The 21,075-nt window shown below is 48.0% G+C and overlaps 1 protein-coding gene across 8 annotated transcripts in view; it reads right to left on the bottom strand.

The window, feature by feature from the left end:
- The window catches only part of NTM (neurotrimin), a 964,639-nt gene that overhangs the window by 164,973 nt on the left and 778,591 nt on the right, over positions 1 to 21,075 (bottom strand). For all 8 annotated transcript variants that reach the window (XM_024987209.2, XM_005226852.5, XM_024987210.2 and 5 more), the window contains one exon: positions 17,865 to 18,097. In XM_024987209.2, the coding sequence (XP_024842977.1) occupies positions 17,865 to 18,097 (233 nt within the window). The remainder of the gene's footprint in view (positions 1 to 17,864; positions 18,098 to 21,075) is intronic.

Below are 21,075 nucleotides of genomic sequence, written 5' to 3' on the forward strand. Positions count from 1 at the left end.
AAAGCCAATATGTTGCTCATAACATCAGAAGCCTCAGGCAAGGTGCGTGCCAGCCGCTGCCTGAATAGGAATGAACTCATTTGCAATGGACAGATTGGCTACTCACATTCGTTCTCTAAAAACACAGAGACAGCGCAGTGTATTGCTCTTGGTTAATTAGGAAACTTCTTCAGAAATCCTAAAGGCAACTGTAAATTAGGAGGAAAATATTGGCTTGAGATGGAGACAAGTCAAGATGAAAGGAGGAAAGGAGGTGGGAACCAACACCAAAGAAGTGAGTACCGAGGTTGATCTTGCTCATCCTTGTCTTGATGCACGCTGGCCACAGAGGTGGGATGTACTTTCGCCTAAAGCCTTCTGTGGCCCCAGTTCGCCCTGTCTTTTGCTGCTCTCTCCTGTTTGTGGGAATTTTGCTCGGTGAATTTTTTTAAGAATTTTTTTCTTTTAAATTAATGAATGAATGATGTTTGGCTGTGTCAGGTCTTCATTGGGACACACGGGCTTAGCTTCCGTTCAGCAGGTGGGATCTTAGATCCCCGGCCAGGGATCAAACTCGTGTCCCCCGCATTGGAAGGTGGACTCTTAACCACTGAACCACCAAGAATGTTCCCACTGAAAAATTTTTATTGAATGAATAAATGAGCAAAATGCATTGAAAATAATGGGAAAAGGAACATGCCATGTAAGGAGTTGAGAGAGGGAAGGTCTAATCCATTGGTATGGTTTGAGAGATGTCCAGGGAGAAACCCCAGCACAGCCATGAGCTTATCCTGTGAATTCCTCATCATGTCACAGGTATTCTATAAATACAAGACAATGGTCCTCCCACACATCTTGCTGATAAAGGTCTCTGAGACTGTGAGGCCGCAGGCAGTTCCAGAAAGAAGCCTTAATGCTAAAAATGATGGTCAATAACACAGACTCTCACCTTCTTCTTGTGGTTTGGGCTTCTCTTCCTTTTGAGACTGACACATATTACGTCTGCTTATCTCTTAAAATTTAGAGTTCTGAAATTCTAGGTTCCAAATGAGTGTCATGATTAACTCCTATCTAGCCTGAGAGTGTCCTGGAAGAGATTCCTGCTGCAGTCCAATAACTAACAAGGTCTTATTTAGCATGGTGGGCCAAGAGGGTTGAATCACTGCAAAACTGACATTATAGGTCTAGCAAATGGGACTTGGTACTTCAGTGCTTCAAAAAGGTTAAAAAAAAAATAAAATAGGTCATGCTCTCTGGAATACATTACAGGGAACACTGGCTGAGGGGTTCTCTGATCTCCCTGGCAGGGACCTCTAGAAGAAAATCTACACAACTGGGTCTAGATTTCAACAAACAGGAGAAAGCAGAAAAAGACAGGGAGGACTTGGGCCATAAAGGGCTTTAGGGGAAACTTTTCAACACAGGGAGTAATCAATACATCAACCAACTAGCTCAGGGGCTGCTATCAGAGCAGCTGTAATAATAATTTTATTTATAAAATTCCTGCTTCTCCTGAGATGCCCAGGGCACTGTGCAACAGCACTAAATAAATTAAATTAAAGCATGAAATATTATGAAAATGCAATGAAATCAACATTATGGAGAAAACAGGGAAACTCCCAAAAATAAAAGAAAAAAGGACTCTTCTCTGCAGGTAGCAGCATTTGGCAAGAGGATGATTTTGAGAAAGTACCTCAAAAGTTCAGCCTGCCAACAAGGGGGTAAACCACCCTGGGCCCTTTCAACAGCACGTAAGGGCTCAAGGCCCATCTTCCATGTGGAAGCTTTAGGATCTCTAGCAAGATTTTAACCCCTTTAAGCTTCAGTGTCCTCATCTGCAAAGTGTAGGTATCATATTCTTAACCTACCACCTAGGATTGTTGTGAGATAGATAGAAAGATAGATAGATAATAGACAGACAGATATATATATAGGCCATGCTATGCAGCATAGGGGACCTTGGTTCCCTTACCAGAGATCAAACCTGCACCCCCTGCAATGGAAGCCGGGAATGTTAATTGCTAAACCACCAGGGAAGTACCTGCAGTGAGATTTAATGACATTTTGTTAAGTACTAAAGCCTGGTACCCATGATCTAGTAAAAACCCAATAAATGTTTTCTATTATTATTGCTTGTGGGCTTCCCAGGTGGCTCAGTGGTAGAGAATCTGTCTGTAATGCAGGAGACCTGGGTTAATTTCCCTGGGTTGGGAAGATCCCCTGGAGGAGGAAGTGTCAACCCACTCCAGTATTCTTGCCTAGAGAATCCCATGGACAGAGGAGCCTAGCAGGCTATCATCCATGGGGTCACAAAGACTCTACATGACTGAACATGCATGCACGCTCCTTCTAGTAGATTACTGCTGTGATTGCTGGATAGAGGATGCATAGTGGAGGACACGTACTGTACACCGATTAGGTAACTGATTAGGTAAACTGAGATACAATCCTGAACCAAGACAGTGACAGTAAAGATGGGCCGATATAAACAAGGGGTACCTATAGGATCAGGTGACTGAATTAGGGGTTCTATAGGAAAGAAAACAAACTTTGACAGCATGTTAAAAAGCAGAGACATCTCTTGGCTGACAAAGGTCTGCAAAGTCAAAGCTATGGTTTTTCCAGTAGTCATGTATGAATGTGAGAGTTGGACCATAAAGAAGGCTGAGCGCAGAAGAACTGATGCTTTTGAACTGTGGTGTTGGAGAAGACTCTTGAGAGTCTCTTGAACTGCAAGGAGATCAAACCAGTCAATCCTAAAGGAAATTAACCCTGAATATTCATTGGAAGGACTGATGCTGAAGCTGAAGCTCCAATACTTTGGACACCTGATAGGAAGAGCTGAGTCATTGGAAAATACCCTGAGGTTGGAAAAGATTGAGGGCAGGAAGAGAAGGAAGTGTCAGAGGATGAGATGGTTGGATGGCATCACCAACTCATGGACATGAGTTTTAGCAAACTCCGGGAGATAGTGAAGAACAGGGAAGCCTGGCGTGCTGCAATCCATGGGGTCACAAAGAGTTGGACACGACTGAGTGACTGAACAACAAGAACAATTTGTAATATTAGAACAGTGGTTCTCAACGTAGGTGAAATATATAAGGACCCAAGGTGTTTTGAGATATAAGTATGCCATGACCATATCTCCAGTAAACTGAGTCAGAAACCCTAGTTGGGGAGGAGACCTTCAAGACTGGTGTTGTTGGATAATGCTTTAAGTAAAAATGATGTACAACAACACAGAGGATCCCTGGCTAGGTGGCCTTCAAGGTGTTTCCAGCTCTGAAATGGTTTGAGACCATGGTCCACGCTCATAGGGCACATTCCCATCTGGCAGCCATTCCTCCTGAGTCAGATTAGCCTGAGTCTTTGCTCATGAGAGGGAGGGCAATGCCTGTGGTCAGGTGTGTAGTGTTAAGACACCAGAGCTCAGACCTGGCTCTGCTGTTTCCCAATGTGGGGGACCTTAGACCCAGGCGAGTAAACTTCTGTTTCCTCATCGGTTGCACAAGGTTGTTTTGGGCACTAAATGAGATGATATATGTAAAGTGCTTTACACCCACTTCCTGGCTGCCACATAGTAAGCTTTCAGTAAGGAACAACTGTAAGTACCATGATCACTGCAGGATGAAAGCTCGAGCACTCTGTTTTCCTCCAGTTGCCTCTACAGTGAGATGAGATGAGAAGCTATGTTTACAACCTCCCAAGACCAGCACAGCTGTGGGCACACTGTACCCCAGTAAGGCACCCCAGTCTAGAGCCTCTGGGCATAGAGGGGGCCAGGAAGACCTCGGAACTCAGCTCAGATGCTTGCCCTGCGGCCACCGTCCCACTCCAGGGAGTCCTTCTGTCCTGCTGCTCTTGCGTGTGGCCGGGCCCGGCCTCAAGACAGGCAGTGCCTCTCTGCGGAGAAGGGTCTGGGCGACCAGTGGAGTGGCCATGATGTTTCAGACAACTGGTACTTTCACTCTGCACTCGCTTGAGTGGATCAGTGGAAAGGCAGGTGGAGTTAAGGAACAGTCCTTCAGAACGGTCCTTCTGCCAAAGTCACCCCAGAGACCCCAGCCCCAGGGTGCAGCCCCTCTTCCCTCTATGGTTCTTCACATTCAATCTGGCCTAACATAAGTCCATTATATCACCATCAACTGTGAGTTCCTTCTGGCTCATAAACAGATACACCCCTTCCCCAACACATACAGCAGCATTAGGGATAAAGGACACAGACACACGATGTTTGAAGCCCAACAAAGAAACCTTCAGTGTACCATCTTCCCTCCCTGGGCTGTGCAGGGAGAGAATTCCAAGTGAGAACGAATGAGGACTCCCCAGGGGAAGTGATATAGTGTGAGTGACACACAGCTCCATTTCAAGATGTGCTTATTAGGTGAAATGAAAATAAAGAAATAAAAAGCACACTTGATTACTTATTCTCTGCATCACAGCCATGTGAGCTGTCAGTACTGGAGGGAAATCACAGATGCCAATCACAGGAGAAAGTGTCCTAGTGGACAGGCTGGAGGGCAGAGACTGCGGGGCAGGGGGCAGGCCGGGGAGCATGGGGCTGTGGACAGGAGGGAAGAGACTAAGGGATGCCAGACGAAAAGGGGCCAAGGAAGCAGGGGAGAAGGGAGAGAGACAGAAAGAAAACACAGCAGGGAGAGGGGATCCAGACAAACGTGAGAGCAAAGAGCCCATGAGCACAAGACGGCACAGGACAGAGACCAGGAGGTCAAAGTGAGGACAGTGCGGCCACAAGTTCAAGGTGGTGCTCAGGAAACAGAGCGACAAGGAGAGCAAACCTGAGCAGGGGTGGAAAGAAAGGAAAAAAGATGAAAGACTGCAAGAGGCAGAAGACCGCAGAAAGCGCAGGCGGCAACAGAAAAGAAGCTGCTGGCAAGATCAGATGAAAACAGTCTCGGAGAGACAGACGGGAGATGGCAGAGGGAGGGAACAACCGTCCCAGAGAGAGTGCGCATTTAACATCAATCCTGCCCATCTTCCAAACAGGGCCTCACTGTGGCCAACCCAGGGCATCATCAACAATTCACACACGCTCAAGGCCACAGATGGGGAGACACAGAAGGAAGAAGCTTGGGGTCGGGGTGAGGGCCCATCTGCAAAGACGGCTAGAATGCAAGAGGTCAACGTTGTACCTTTTCAGTTTAAGGTGCCCGGGAGACAGAGATCAAGTCCAAAGAGTAACGACCACCACCCCCGCCCCCCGCCAATCCCAGCCAGTTAATAAGAGAACACTGAGCAACTTTATCGCAACTCCAACCCCACATTCCCAAACCACATCTCATAGCCCAGGGCTGGGCAATGTCACCCGTCTCCTCCCACTAGACCCACATGTGTTTCCCTCACCCCAGCACCTTGGGGGCCAGTTATGGTCACAGAGCATAGTCTCTGTTTTGGCATCTGGATTACTCTGTCACCTCCTGCAGGCACCCCCACGGACAAGGAGTTGATATCGTACATATGTCTACATTACAAGGGTGGATCGCCAAAGAGCTTCTTACTTTAAAAAATAAATAATGGAAACAGCCTGCCCCAAAGATAGCCCTTTCTTCAACTTTTCCATTGGCCAAACTTGCACTTCTGGCAGATCTGAAATACCAAACTTTGCTGACTCTCAGCCACCGGGAACTCGCAGTGTTAAAGGCCAGTGTATTAGCTTCCTGTGGAAGCTGTTAACAGGTTACCAAAGAGTGGCTTACAACAACAGAGATGTATTCTCCCACAGTCCCAGAGACCAAGAGTCCAAAGTGAGTCTCACTGGGCTGATACCAAGATGCCTGCCGGGCCGCACGGCTTCTGGCTGCTCTAGGGGGAGAATCTGTCCCTGGTCTCTTTCAGAGTCTGGGGGCTGCTGACACACCCTAGTTCATGGCCACCTCACCCCAGTTACCAAGGACAGCAACCTTGAGGCCCTGCTCCATTTTCACATGGCTTTCTCCTCTGTGTCTGTGTACAATCTCCTGCCTCCCTCTTCTAAGGATACATGTGATTACATTCAGTGTCCACCTGGTTAATCCAGGCTAATCTCTCCATGCCAAACCTTAATCACTTACAAAGAATCATCATATAAGGTAACACTCAAATCTCCAAAAATTAGGACCTGATATTTTTGGGTGGGGATTATTTAACTGGTCGCAGACAGTCTCAACATATAACAAATCAATTTGCTTAACGATTTAAAAAAAGAAGCTTTATGGGTCCATTCATTATCCAACAAAGAGCCTGGGAGCCCCTATTAAGTTCCAAGCCCTGGGGATAGAATGCAAAAGCAGACACGCTTCTTGGAAAACATACATAATTCAGCTAATCACAAAACTAATGTCGAATTACAACTGCAGCGAGAAACACAGAGTTTCATGATTCTACCTCCAGGGGAAGGAAGGGTAGGGGCTAACCTAAGACAGGGGGTCTGAGAAAGCTCCCTCAGGACATGGCATTTGGATTCATGTCTAAAGGATGTCCATATATATACTCAGACGCCCAGCTGTGTCTGACTCTTTACGACCCTATGGACTATAGCCCACTTCCATGGGATTCTCCAGGCAAGAATACTGGAGTGGGTTGCCATTTCCTTCTCCAGCGGATGTTCCTGACCCAGGAATCTAACCCATGTCTCTATGCCTTCTGCATTGGCAGGGGATTCTTTGCCCCTGGTACCACTTGGGAAGCCCCAAAGTCCTTGCTGCTGCTGCTGCTAAGTCGCTTCAGTCGTGTCCGACTCTGTGTGACCCCAGAGACGGCTTGAGAAGTGCACTTGGGCTTCAAGTGAAGAAATGGTGGGTGATGGAGAGCAGAGAGTGTGTGGGCAGACGAGCTGTTTTATTGTCATTTTAACAGCCAAGCGCTAAAATGTCAGACCATTCATTTCAAAAGACCTTCAATTTGCCTGGCCTTCCCGGAACCCAAGCTGGCTCCCCAGCTCACAAGAGCATCTCTGTCTTAGTCCTTGGATCCTCGTGAATGGCTCTGTCCCAACAGCTCCCTTATAAACCCTGATTACTGTCCCAACCCCATTATACCTCCTGATCACAGGGACGGTCTCATTCATCTTTGTATCTATTCCAAACCGTATATCAGTACTCGACATGTGACAGTTGATGCACAAGTGAAAGGGGAAAAGAACAGTGAGATTTTCTGATCCCTTATCTCAAAGCAGTGAGCAAAGTCATGGCCAGCTTGGGTGCTTAGAGGGAGGAGCAGCGTGAGCACAAGTGCCCCCTGATGAAGTCCAGCCACGGTGGTACCCTATGACCCCCACAAACCAGACCTGGGGATTGTGAGAGAAGGGGATGATGGCAGGAGAGCAGAGGGAGATCGGCAGGTCAGAGGTCAGAAAACCAGGCACACAGAGTGCCATGGAGGGACTAGGATGGGGAGAGGGGGGTGCACCCCAGATGACCTCCAAGAACGGAGACCCAAATCTGCAAGAGGGCACAGATGCATTCTTGGTACAGAGAACCACGACTGTCTAAAAGAGCCAATACAAGACAAAGGGAGAGAAGAGCCTGGAAGCCTTTATGGCTGATAAATGACTACGCACACGGAGGACGTTATTATCTAGAGATGTTCAGCTTCCTTCTCTCCTGTACCTTTCTCCAAATTAAGACTGGGTGATACATCAAGACATTTCTATAAAGTGTGTCTAATCTGAAATAGATGAAAGAAGTAGGTCATTTTTCCAGGTACTTATGTCAAGATTCAGACTAGAATCCAGGACTCCTAAATCCTGAAATTTACTTCTTTCTGCTAAGCCATTCCATCCCCGACGGAGCCAACGCCGGGTTTACTGTGCAGACTCCCAATTAATCAGAGTAGAAAACACTATTTGCCAAGTGAAAATCCTCTATTTTGAATTCTTAATCCCCCCACCAGCTGAGTTTACCACAAAGACATGAATATATAATTGAGACATAAAGAAAACATGCCACCAAATTAAACTGCCCTAATTTTAAATCAATAAATTTTTTTCTCAAATAACATGAAATGAAGATCTCCCGAAAGGAAAACATCCAGCTCCAGCATCTCCGGGAGTCCTTCTCCACTGAGCCCAACTCCAGCAGAAGCCAATTAGATTTCTCACCAATGTCAGACTCTAAATTATCACAGACGGCTCTCAACAGGAATATAAATCTTACGCTCCACTCCAAGGGGTGATACCATCTAGCCTAAGTTGGCCTGGAGACATCTAAAAGACTGGGTGTCCTCTGCCCACAGGCTCTTGGGTATCAGTGAGAGGCGGATGTTGGTGGTGGGTGGTCTTGTGGACCCAAGGGGCTGTGGACCTCTTCCTGTGATTCTCATTTATCCTTGGCAGCATCCCTGCCCTCTCTGATTAAGTCATCATGATGAAAGTTAAAAACCCCAGCTCCAAGGACTCTGTTAGTGCAGGGGAACTTTTTTGGTACCAGGGGCCAGTTTCATGGAAGACCATTTTTCCACCCATGAACCGGTGAGGGGCAGGGATGGTTTGAGGATGATTCTAGCATTATTACATTTATTGTGCATTTTATTTCTATTATTATTGCATCAGCTCCACCTCAGATCATCAAGCTTTAGATCCTGGAGGTTGGGGACCCGTACGCTAGTGTACAAAGAAAGGTACCTTAACTACACTGATGGAAAGTCGTCATCATTGATGTGACTGCAATTATAAAACATATATTGCTATGCTTTAAATACTGACCTTATGGCAAAAGAATCTTTGCAGTCTTTCCCCTGGGTATCTGGACATGCGAGGGGCCTTGGACTGGTTGGGTTTGGATCTGCTCTTCCTTCCAACACTTCTGTCTCCTCCAAGGTGCGTTGCCCCTGACACTTGCCATTCTCTATCCCACTGAGAGCCTTCTGGATACTTGGCTTTTGCCAAAACAACGGAATGCAACTTTCCTTGAGGAAGAGAAGTGATATTGTTGAAGGACGTCAAGGGATAGGACGTCAAGGGAAATCGCAGGACACCCATCCTTCTGATCATCACGGAGCTCCTTTCTGGACACACAGGCCAGCCTGGATGCAGCCAATCTCCCTGGCCACACTTTCAGTGGTTTCGTCCCAGGAGCCCTGCCCTGGAACTCCGCCTGCTCCTCTGTACTCCTCCTCCTACATGTCATACACTCTCAGACTTTCCACGTTTGGGCATGCCACTGCTCCTGCCTGGGCTGCTTCTTGTCGGAGGCCCCCCGAAATCCTGCTCACCCTTGAAGACCCTGGAGAAATGCAATCTTGCCACCCCCGCCGCCAAGTCGCTTCAGTCGTGTCTGACTCTGCGCGACCCCATAGATGGCAGCCCACCAGGCTTCCCGTCCCTGGGATTCTCCAGGCAAGAACACTGGAGTGGGTTGCCATCTCCTTCTCCAATGCATGAAAGTGGAAAGTGAAAGTGAAGTCACTCAGTCGTGTCTGACTCTTAGGGACCCCATGGACTGCAGCCTACCAGGCTCCTCCGTCCATGGGATTTGCCAGACATCTTTGCCAGTACCGGAGTGGGGTGCCATTGCCTTCTCCCATGCTATCTTGCAGTTTTCCCTAATCTTGCAGATAAAGTCAGTTCCTCCCTTTCGGTGTATTCATGGCTTCTCTATGTATAAGCACCTGAATCCCTGTGACCTTCTAAGAGGGTTATTTGCTAATACTGCATCTCAGTATTAGCAATACAGACAAGGCGGGCACTCTGAACACTCGTGTGCCCAGCGGCTGGTTTCCAAATGTTTGTTAAATGGAACTGAAAGTTGACAGCTGACAATTCTCAAGTTGACAAAAGATAGACTAAGAGATTTGGTCACCAGTTTCTCCCCATGCCCTAGGAAGCTGGGCATTTCAAGTTTAGCAAGAAGAGGAGAGAGGTTTCAGATGTTTCTGAGTCATTGACAACAGTTATGACTTTCAAATTAAAGATGCTGTTCTTGATCGCACTTGATATACACCCTTACAGGGATGACCTACCAGAATCTTTAGGAAAATAGCCATGAGGCAGATCCAGTGGGTCACAAAGCTATAAAGACACCTTATACAATCCTTCATTAAAAATATTTGCTTCGAGCTCAATTTAAGTAAACCACTGGGGGCCTCTGGTGTGGAATGGGAGTCTGGAGGAAGTTATTAGGAAGAGCTGCTCGCTCAGGATCTGATGTGTGACCTCTCCCCAGTGAAAAAGGACAACAAGGCTTATTTGGAGGCTGCAAGGCTACACAAGATCCAGGAGAAATAGGAGCCACTTGATTCAGCCTCTGGGATGAGAATCTGAGGAAGCGCAGACTCCCTGGGGAAGACCACCTAAGGGAGAATTCTGCAGCTGCGCAAAGACCTCCCCTCGGGAGCTCTAATTGCCTGCCTGGAGGGACACTGTCCGACGCCCTAAGGCTTGCTGTGAAGAGATGGGGTCACCCAGGCTTTTGCTTCCCTAGAGCCCTGTGCTGTGGACAGTTTGGACACGGGACCCATAATAATATTGACTGTGCTGACCAGGAAGCCCCAGCAGGCAGGAGCCTGGTTTTCCCCACTAGCCTAGAAAACTGGAGGACCCTCCCCAGCAACACCAGACCGCACAGAAAATGCTATTATTACGCCTATATAAATTTTACTATGGCAATTTCCTCAGTTTCCTTTAGTCTAATAGACTTTACCCTACTTGGCTTAGCAGATGGATGACGTTCCAGGGGGTTTACTAAAATTGAGTTAACAGGCTCAGAATTTTTGCCCCTCCATGGCCCATAACCACATCAAAAATTTTTAAAACTCAGCAGGTAAAACTGAGTCGCCTCATTCGCATGCTGTTGAAATTCTGTGAATCAATTTCAGGTAAAATGCCCTACTTTCTTGTCATTCTCCAGGGTGCTCTGAGGAACACTTAATTGCGTGGAAGAATTTAATTTCCTGACTTTAGGGAAAGTCCTGTGGAATTCAGAGGCAGTCTTACAGCCAGGCCAAATATGCATTTTCATCTCTGTCCTGAATGGGGCAGGGAGTCGCTAAGACGGTTTGGAGAGCAGTTTGGGATGGCAAACGGGACCTCCAGCCACTCAAGGCCACTGGCAGCTGAAGACGGCAGATGGGCTCAAAAGGTGACTTCTGTGGACTCAGGCTCAATGATGATGCTCCTCTGTTATGGACTCAGGGAGACGCAGCCCGAATGGAAATTAGATGGTGCAAAGGTTTTCTCAGCTCCAAGGGAGCCTTGCAGGGCTGGGGGTGGGCAGGTGAAGGGGGGAGGAGGAGGGAGACTGCTTTCCTGAGGATGTGACTGGAGAGACAGAACTTGCTTTCATTGTAAGGATTACACCGCATGGTTCCGTTTGATCTGTTGTTTTTCAAATTCCCTTTTGTTCAGGTTTGGGTTGGGGAGGATCTACGGGGCTTGGTGTCTAGAAATTAAAAGTTATTGTTCCTGTTCTCTTAATCATAATAATGAGTTTGGCTTGACAAGGTCAATTAATTATTTGGGATTAGGAAGCAACACTATTATACCTATCAGGCAGGTAAGAGGGGAGGGCTCTGAGCAGAGAGACAATACAGGCTAAAAGAAGGGCTGGTGTTCGCAAAGCTCTGTTTATTGTCCGCAAGTCACCGGCTGCTGCCGGCTATTCCCTGGCCTTTTCCCTTTCTCTCTGAGAGGGACAGCCACATCCTGGCTTCCTCTGCTCCTTTCTGCCTTATTCCACAGACATTAGTGGAGGCCCCGCTTCACGTGAGCTCCAGAGACTGTTTGACTCCAAAAGGCAGGTAATTAACTATCAAACAATAGAAAGGATTTTCAGATTAATTCTGCCCAGGAAGAACTACGAAAACTCATTTACACCAAACAAAAGGGAGGGGTTGATTTGATGCTCCAGTGACAAAAGAGAGACCTAGTTAGGGTCTAGAAAACGGATAAAGGTCCAAAAGCTTGTTTTATTATTATTATTATACCAATACCTCCACTTTTATAAGCACTGCATTCTACTCTTCTCTATCATGCAAATAGGTCTCTAAGTGAGATTTAAGCTCAGCAGGTAGACCACCAGTCAATTTCTGCCCTCTGATAAGAAGACAACAGCAGAGGATGAGATGGTTGGATGGCATCACCAACACAAGGGACGTGGATTTGGGTAAACTCTGGGAGACGGTGAAGGACAGGGAAATCTGGCGTGCTGCAGACCATGGGGTGGCAAAGATTCGGACCCAACTTAGTGACTGAACACCAACAACGCGGAGACCATTCCCTAAGGTTCCCTAAGACCACCAGGGCGGTTTCCCTGCACTACCAGGGCTTTTATAGATACAATTAGGGCTTTGGGGAGGTCTTCCATGCTGTCCTGAATTTGAGAACAATTCAGTACAAAGCGTTTTTGTTCACTCTGCTTTCCAGAATGGGGCCTCTTGCAAGGAGCAATGAAGACAAGTGTAGAGCTTTTCCGAGAAGCTTGCTTTGGCAGCCGAATCCAGAGGGGGAAAGAGTTAAAGCGTGTAACTGAACTGGAGAAGCGGCCTCTTATTAATTACACTCATAAAGCAGGGCACCCTGAGGTCAAAGAGATGGAAATCGCTAGACCCAAATTTTAATAAATCGTAGATGGAGCTCCCTCACTCTGGTCTCAGAGATTGCATTCCGGCTGCCTAAGTGGGCACGCAAACCCCTGGGTGGTCTTTTTTACTCTTCACAAACTTATTTTGAATGGAGAATTCAAGGCATCAGAAAATCAAGAATTCCTAGTGTCTGAAGCCCCCCTTTCTGTTGCCCCCATGTCGGCTGAAGCCCCCACCCTGCTGCCTCTTCAGCACAGGGCCCTTTAGATGAGTAAGCATAACCCTGCCCCAGGCTCCAAGGCCAGAATCTCCATGTCCTGGTGGACGTGCCTCCCCCACATTCACATACTTATTCAGCCACCGAGTTATTGATCTGCTCTTTAGGACAAAGTTCCTGACTCCAGACATCCTTCTCTCTGTAGCTAACAGAGGAACCCCAGACCTACATCTTTCCCCACAGTTTTCTCTTATTTAAAGCACCACCATCTTTTCTAATTTCCATCTTCTCTCCAAAATCCCATCCCTGTTTCCACCCCACACCTGGCCTTTGAAGTCAATGAAGCCCATTTGGCTTCAGCACCTGCTGCCCAGGTGATGGTTCAAGGCCGCTGGGGACATTCCATCTGCACCCTTCAGTACAGGAGCCACCACCCCCTGTAGCTCTAGAAGCATCTGAAATATGGCCAGTGTGACTGAAGGAGTAGATTTTTAAATTGCATTTGGTTATAGCTAATTCGAATTTAATTTAAAAGCCACCTTGCTGAGCAGCTACTTAGCTCACCTGTTCTGTCTGTCTCTTATCCTTCCTGCCACCAGCCCCAGCTGCCTGCCCCCACCTCCCTCCCACACCAGCTCCAGTGCCGCTCTCCACCCAAGGCTGCCCCTTGCTCCCAACCTGCCTCGGACACTCACCCCATGTGACTGCCCAGGCTCCTCCCCAGACGCTGTCCCGGGACAATGCAAATCAGAAGCACCATCAACTCTATCCTGCTGGCTGGTCTTACAGGCCTGGCCATGAAGGCTGAGTTCCCTGGGCTTTCACACTCTCCCCTCCTTTGCCCCGGGGCTCTCCATGGTTTGACTCCAGAGCTGCTCCTTCGTTCCCCAGGCTGCCCATTGCAGGGCTCTCCCTGCCGCCCAGGCCTGCCTCACCCCCGTCTCCACTCCAGTCACTTCACCAGTCCTGCCGGGACCTTTGGAAACCACCCCACCCCTCACCAGCACTGGAAAGCTCTGGGAGAATACAGGTAGCTCCAGAGCTATCCATCTAAAAAAAAAGAGAGAGACACAGAAAATACAATGCAACAACTACAGGTAGTGAGAAGAGAAGAGACGGACCCACTAATAAAAGGAACTGAACACCCCTTCTTTCCCTTTTACTATAAGGACGTGACAGATTATCAGCAGCTTTTTAAAATATCCTAGGGAACCAAGGACAACTCTAGAACTTGACACAGTGAAAGGTTTGCCCTGAGGAGAAGAAGGGCTGAAGATGCACTAAGAACTCAAGCTCTGGAAGACACAGGAAAGGAAAATCCTAGCCTTCAGCCCCGAGCTTCAGCCAGAGGACTGCCCATTGCCCAGCAGCCCTCGGAAACACGTGGGCCACATAAGTGGACCAGTCTCTGTAGAGAAGGTTTCTGAATGCTATTACAGTGTCTGATCACATACCAGAGGGGTGAGAGGACCCAGGGCTTTGGAGGAAGTTGGTGCCCCAGAAGGATTTAGCCAAAGTCTACACTCCCAGAGGGGCTTTCCAGGTGGCGCTAGGGGTAAAGAACCCACCTGCCAGTAGAGAAGACATGAGACATGATCCCTGGGTTGAGAAGATCCCCTGGAAGAGGGCACAGCAACCCATTCATGTATTCTTGCCGGAGAATCCCATGGACAGAGGAGTCTGGTGGGTTACAGTCCACAGGGTGGCAAAGAGTTGGACACGACTGAAGCAGCTTAGAACCTAAATTCCTGGGGAGGGTTTGGAGGTGGCATGCAAGTCCATCCACTCCCCATGAAGGGGAACTCATGCTTCATGGGTGGCATTTCATTCATCTTCATGTGCCTAGAGCTGGGCCAGGGTCCCGGGACAGAGTTGCTCTCAATGGTGATTTATGCCCCACCCTCGCCTTTATGAATGAAGGCGAGGGTGGGGGCGCATACAGAGAGGGCAGAGTGGCTGGTACTGAGACAGATTTAAGGATGGAACCAGGCCTAAGCAGGGGATAAACACACAGAATCACAACCAGAGAGGAGACCCAGTACAGAGAACAAGTGGGACAGTAGGGGTATTTGATAGGAATGAGGGAAACATAATCCCAGACTTCAATAAGCTCATGTGATCCTGTGAAAAAAAATTACCTTCCTTCTGTGTGGGTTTATTTATGTACGAAGCTGACTACACGTACTCAAATACACACACTCTTGGGTAAAAATATCAGTTTACTTCCTTTCTGCTGCTGCTACGATGTGTGTGTCTGTCTGTGAGTGTGTTTTTAACGATCACAATACAGTTTTGAAAAGTTCATACATCTTTCATTTCAACACTGTTCTGCAAAAGTTTGAGCGGGGATGACAACAGAATCCAGAAGTCCGCTTTTGCAGGGAATGAGGGTTTATGTTCAGTACAATAAATGATCCCAAGATAAATACATTCTTAAAAAAAATCCTGGATGGTGATGCATCCTCTTTCCAATACAGAAACAGGGAAGCTTGGCTGTATTTAGTTTGTCTGATTGCTTTTAAGAGCGGGAACAGGCTGGCTCCAAGAAACCACGGTCCTCTATTCATTAAAGTGTCAATAATGCCCGGTCCAGGCATATCGACAGCAGATTAGCTGGGGCTGAGTCTGTGGACAAGACCAGAGCCTTTTTTAACCCGGCTCGTTTCCAGATCAATACACCCATCAGCATTCGAAAATTAGCCCAAGATGAGATTTCGATACTCAAGGAGGTGTGTCATGCTCAGAGGCCACCGCTCCAAGCCAGAGGTATAAATGCTGAGCTGCAGATTAGACACTTTCCATCAGCGCGGACAGGAGGGAGCATTGCTGTAGACCCCACTCCATATCCCCTGCCCCTCGCGCCTCCCCACCCCTACACACTCAACTTCCCCTCCTTGAGTCTACGTGAGTCCTCGGGGCTACAGTCCAGCCATTTGCTTCAAGAAGCATTTGTTAAATGTGCACTTTATTTAAGACACCTGCCAGGCACTCATGGTGAGAGTGTATGGGTGCGTGGGAGGAGGGAGAGGGGAACTTAAGAAAGAAATGGCACAAACATGATCCTTGTTTGCACAGGGGCTTCCGAGTTTCTCACAACTCCTTCCGTTTTCCGGCTCCATAAAAGCCCTGCTGCCTAACACAAGTGTCTGTGATGGTGCAGAGTTCCTAAGGTCTATCGGTCAGTGTCAGACACTCTCAGCGGTAAGTGTGTGTGCGTGTGGAGGGAATGGGGCGGGGGGCATGGGGTGTGGCTTGGGACACGCCACTTGCTGCAACCCGAGCCACTGAGGCATCCTTCAGTCCCGCTTGCAGAAGAGGGATTCTCAGCCTTCTTCTGGCCAATTCTTCGCAACAACAACACGTTCACCCACTGAAACCATCTCAAGGAACAAAACCTATTCTTCCGCTAGTGATACACTCTGATCCTGTCTCTGTAATTTCATTTCCTTTAAAATATGCTGCTTGTACTCAGCAGTTTGAAAGATATTCATATATAGAACCAACAAAAGAAAAAAGCCATCCTCATTTTCTTTTGGAAAAAGGAGAGGGGAAAAAAAAAAAAAACATAGAATGCACACAACGTGGTGTGACCAAGGTGTGTCGCAGCACGAGGGGCTCAGAGGCCTCATCGGCCTAATCCCTGAACAAGTGTCCCTCCAGCCTGATCTCTAACCATCAATGCCCACCGACTGGCCTTTCACAATCGGCACCCTGACCCTGGCTGCCCTCTCTCCTGCCTTCTCCCAGCTTGCTCCCCGTGAATCTTCTAGCTCCTTCCTATTCATCTTCCTTGAAGCACCATCCTGCTCCCTGTGTTTTCACCCACCATCCACAGCTATCTCCTCCCTGTGGGTGTACTGCCAAGGGGGTTGCTGGAGATCGGGGGCATATTGCCCCTGGCCTGCCATCTAAGGGGATGAAGAACAGGAGAGAAACCCCAGCAGAGGGCCCAGCTCCATCACTTGGGGGCTTCACCTCTGAGGTAATACAATAAGGTATCTGGTCCACACACAACTATGTTTTTTAAAAAGTTAAAAACAACTATATTTTTTTAAAGTGAAAGCATGAGTCTCTCAGTCTTGTCCAACTATTTGCGACCCCAAGGACTGTAGCCCGCCAGGCTCCTCCGTCCATGGGATTTCCTAGGCAAGAATACTGGAGTGGGTTGCCATTCCCCTCTCTGGGGATATTCCTGACCCAGGGATCGAATCCGGGTCCCCTGCACTGCAGGCAGATTCTTTACTGCTGAGCCACCAGGGAAGCCCTAGCTAACACTTAGATAGCATCTCTGTGTGCCAGACCCTCTTCTGTTTCACACTCCAGTACGTGGAAAGTGTAATCCTCACCACAGACCTTTGCAATACTGATTCCATTTTACAGAAGGAAACCGTGAGACGCAGTTGGTAACTTGAGGTTCCCCCAAGCCAGAAAGCGCTGGCTCCCTGACAAGGAACCTGTCTGTGTGGTCACCTGTGGTCTGAATGTTTAGCACCTGCTCTGCTTATGGGGAAGCACAGAAGCTCCAGGGAAGCACAGAGACAGCAGAAGTAAGAGAAAGCAAAAACACAGATCCCAAAAGCTGGGGGTGAGTTGAGAGGCTCTGAGGAACAGGAGGGGAGTGGGATGCAATCAAAACATGGAGAATCAGACACAGGTATTAAAGGGGAGACATGGTCCCGGGCTGGAGGGGAAAGAAGAAGCAAGCAAGCTGCAAACAGCAGAGGTGGCTGTCATCATCCCAGGTAGGTGTCTAGAGCATCCGCGGTCGGCTCTGCCTTCTTTGCAGGCTGTGTGAGGGATGGCATATGCGCAGAGCCAGAAGAGCTAACACGCTGCTCTGAAAATAAAGCATGCTTAGTGCTGGATAGAACCTTTAAAAAACTCAGAGGAGAAAAAAGCCAAGGAAAGAAATAATGAGGAGATAATTTTCTGAGACAATACATTATTGGATCAGGAGCAAAGAAAAGGCCCCAAATCCTAGTCCTATTCAATGGGAAAATGATTTGAAATTTCAGCATCTAAGGGCAAAGCGAAAATTAGGAAACCGTCCTGGCCAGATGGAACAGACAGTCTCATTTAAATTGAGGATCACAGTGAAAGTGTCAGACACAGGCCCTCCCAGCCACCCCTGGCTGGCCCCAAGGCTGCCTACCTTGCACGATGAGGTGGACGCGGGATGTCTTGGGGTGGTTGTCCGTCTGCACGGAGCAGGTGTAGGGGCCCTCATCGTACACGTCCACATTCTGGATCTCGATGCTGTACTGGGTCTGCGTGTTGCTCAGGAGGACCACGCGGGGGTCTAGGCACCACTTGTCATTCCCGGCGTAGAGGATGGTGCTGCGGTTCAGCCAGGCCACCCGGGTGACCCGATTGTCAATCGTGCACCTGGAGAGAGGACCAGATGGGTAAGTCAAGGGGACCACAAAGAAAGAGATGCCATCAGGGTCTTCTTGGCAAGACTGAGATGACTGGGCACCCTGCTCCCAGTGTACACACAGGCACCTCCTGTTTGCTTTGGCCTGGGTTTCAGCATCAGAGGCCTTGCAGAACTGCAGCCTCAGCACACTGGCTGAGTGACCCTGTGTCTGAAAACCCCTGAGCACAGAATGGTTTCAATAGTCCTAAATATTCAATAGCTATAACCTGGAGTCATTGTCCATCCCAAGAATAGCTCGGCCCTGGGACTACCCCCACCTCTCCTCCCTCTGAGATTTCCATGATATGCATGATGATAATTCCTCGCTTTACTTTCTAAATGTTCTGGGTGTACTAAGTTGTCCAACACTCATAGCAACGCCACGAGGAAGGTCCTATTGGTGAAAAGAATTGAAGAACAAAACACTGAACGCTTCTCCTAAATCACACAGATAATAGCTGCTAGATCAGAAACCCAGACTTTAACTACTAAACATTCTTCCTCTCATCTCAGAATAGCAGATTCCAACAGAAGGCTTTTGAAGTCAAAACTAAATACAGACCACCACCATTGCTATTTCTCTTCATTACACCCAGGGGCAGAAATGTTCAATTACTGCTAGACTGAAGGCATTTTCCAAAATCTCAAAACTGTTCGCACGTGTAAAAATAGATTTTCTTTCTTTTATTTCTGCATCTGGAGTCCCCAAATTGTGGAAGCTCCCTTCTCTTTTCCTGCACTTTCAAATTTCCTAGCTACTCTGGCCAAGTCCTCATCAAGTTTCTCTGCATTCATTTCCTTCTCTAGCTACACAGGATATGTTCTATGGCCTGAGGCTAAATTCACAAAGGCAGTGTCCTGATCCTGAGTATAAGGCTGGAAATAGCAACAGAGCCACAGTAGGTACAATATTGCCTCCAATTTATATCTTCTTCTGCAGAGTACAAAGCGCTTTTACATCCACACTGTGATTCCTGCAGCAAATTGCTGAGATAGATGATCTTACCATTCTCCGCCTTAAAGATCAGGCCTCCAGGATCGGAACGGTCGGATAACTTGCCCAGAACAGAGAGCTGGGGGTGATGGAGTCAAATATCTCAGCCAGGTTCTAATTCCTGGTCCTGGGTTCCCCTAAGGATGCGCAAAGGTGAGGTGTTCAATGGGGAGGGACAGTTGCTCCCATTGAATTCTCAAAGTTCTCTGTGACCACAAAAAGCCTGAGGACTGCTGCCAGGCGCGCCCGCTCCCCCAGGCGGTCCCTCTCGAGACCGCTCTCCTGGTCTGTGCATCCTTTCCACTCATACTTGTGTAAATGTCACAGGATCATCGCTGGGCCTCTCAGGCGTGGGTGTGGAGGCTTGCTGAGAGCCCCTGTGGGGAAAACTGCTCAACCGGAAACACCTCTGCCCTGCTGTCCAGCTCACTTTGTGCCGCTTACTGATTTATTTTTTTTTGGACAATAAAGGAGAGAAATGATGCGAAAGCTGACCAGTGGAGTATTTCTCAAAGTGGGTATGGACCACTTGCATCAAAATCAGGTGAGGTGTTTGTTACAGATCTTCTTGTCCTACCGATTCAGAATCTTTTGGAAGCCAGACACACGAATTCCTAACAATAACCCCAGTTGGGTCATGTACCCACCTAAGTTTGAAAAGCACGGATGTAGAGAGCGGTGTCCAGGACCAGGCTGCATGATTTGTGGTTTTCAGTGCAAAACGCAAATGCAGAACCCTTTGTTCAAGAATTATTAAGAATTTCAAGATGGTGAGAGCACGGCACTTAACCAGAGCCGGGTCCAATGTGAATAAACACATACCCTGAATGGGTGACACATTTTATAAATTTCCTTGGACTCTTACCGAAATGCACATTCTGATTTGGTACATCTGGGGTGGGGCCTGAAATTCTGCACTTTCAGTAAGCTCCCAAGAGATGACAATGCTGGCGGCCCCCAGACCATTTCTTCAGCATAAATCTAGAGGGAATCATATGCATATGAGGGCTTGAGGAGCACTGAGCTATTAATAGCACTTCACCACAGGAAAGTGTGATCAGAAAACCAGCAGATGAGCATCACTTGGGAGCTTATTTGAAACACAGATTCTCAGGCCCCCACATCAGATGTAATGAACTGGAACCTGTATTTTAATAAGCTCTCCAGTCACCAGAGGCACTTGCAGGCTGGACCGGTCTAGAGCACATTTACTGTCAGCTGCGATAATAATATCCTGAACATACCTGAGAAAGTGCAGCCAATAGAGGAAGCACCTCATGCTGGACCTCCCCTGATGCTGTGCTTTCCTTGCACACCTGACGCTCTTCCTCTCAGGCTACCTCACTGAACTGTGGATTTGACCCATAATGGTGTGAAATCCCTTAAGAACAACACACTCCACAGCCTGCTTCGTTGGCAATGTACCTGGGATGTCATTCATATTCATGACCTTAAGGGTGACCGCTGCTCAGGATTTTGCTTGGATGCAAATGGAGGAACTGGCTAAATTCATACTCATGGCTAATGTTTACTGAACATATTACTATATGCTAGGTACCCTGCAAGTCTATGGGCTTCCCACGTGGCACTAGAGGTAAAGAACCCGCCTGCCAATGCAGGATTTTTGAGAGATGCAGGTTCAATCCCTGGGTCAGGAAGATCCCCTGGAGGAGGGCATGGAAGCCCACTCCAGTAGTCTTGCCTGGAGAATTCCCCATGGACAGAGGAGCCTGGCGGGCTATAGTCTATGGGGTTGCAAAGAGTCAGACACAACTGAAGCGACTTGGCCCACACACACTGCAAGTGTAACCTGTGTGTTATTTTGTCATCTTGAAAAACTTGGTTGGGTTCACTTATTACTGCCAATTTACAGATGAGGCTAACTGTGTCTAATAAATATTATCCAAATGAACTAAGATGACCCTGATAGTAAGCTGCAGAAACAAGATGCAA

The sequence above is a fragment of the Bos taurus genome, chromosome 29 (genome assembly GCF_002263795.3).
Source record: "Bos taurus isolate L1 Dominette 01449 registration number 42190680 breed Hereford chromosome 29, ARS-UCD2.0, whole genome shotgun sequence".
In the NCBI taxonomy this organism is placed as follows: Eukaryota; Metazoa; Chordata; class Mammalia; order Artiodactyla; family Bovidae; genus Bos; species Bos taurus.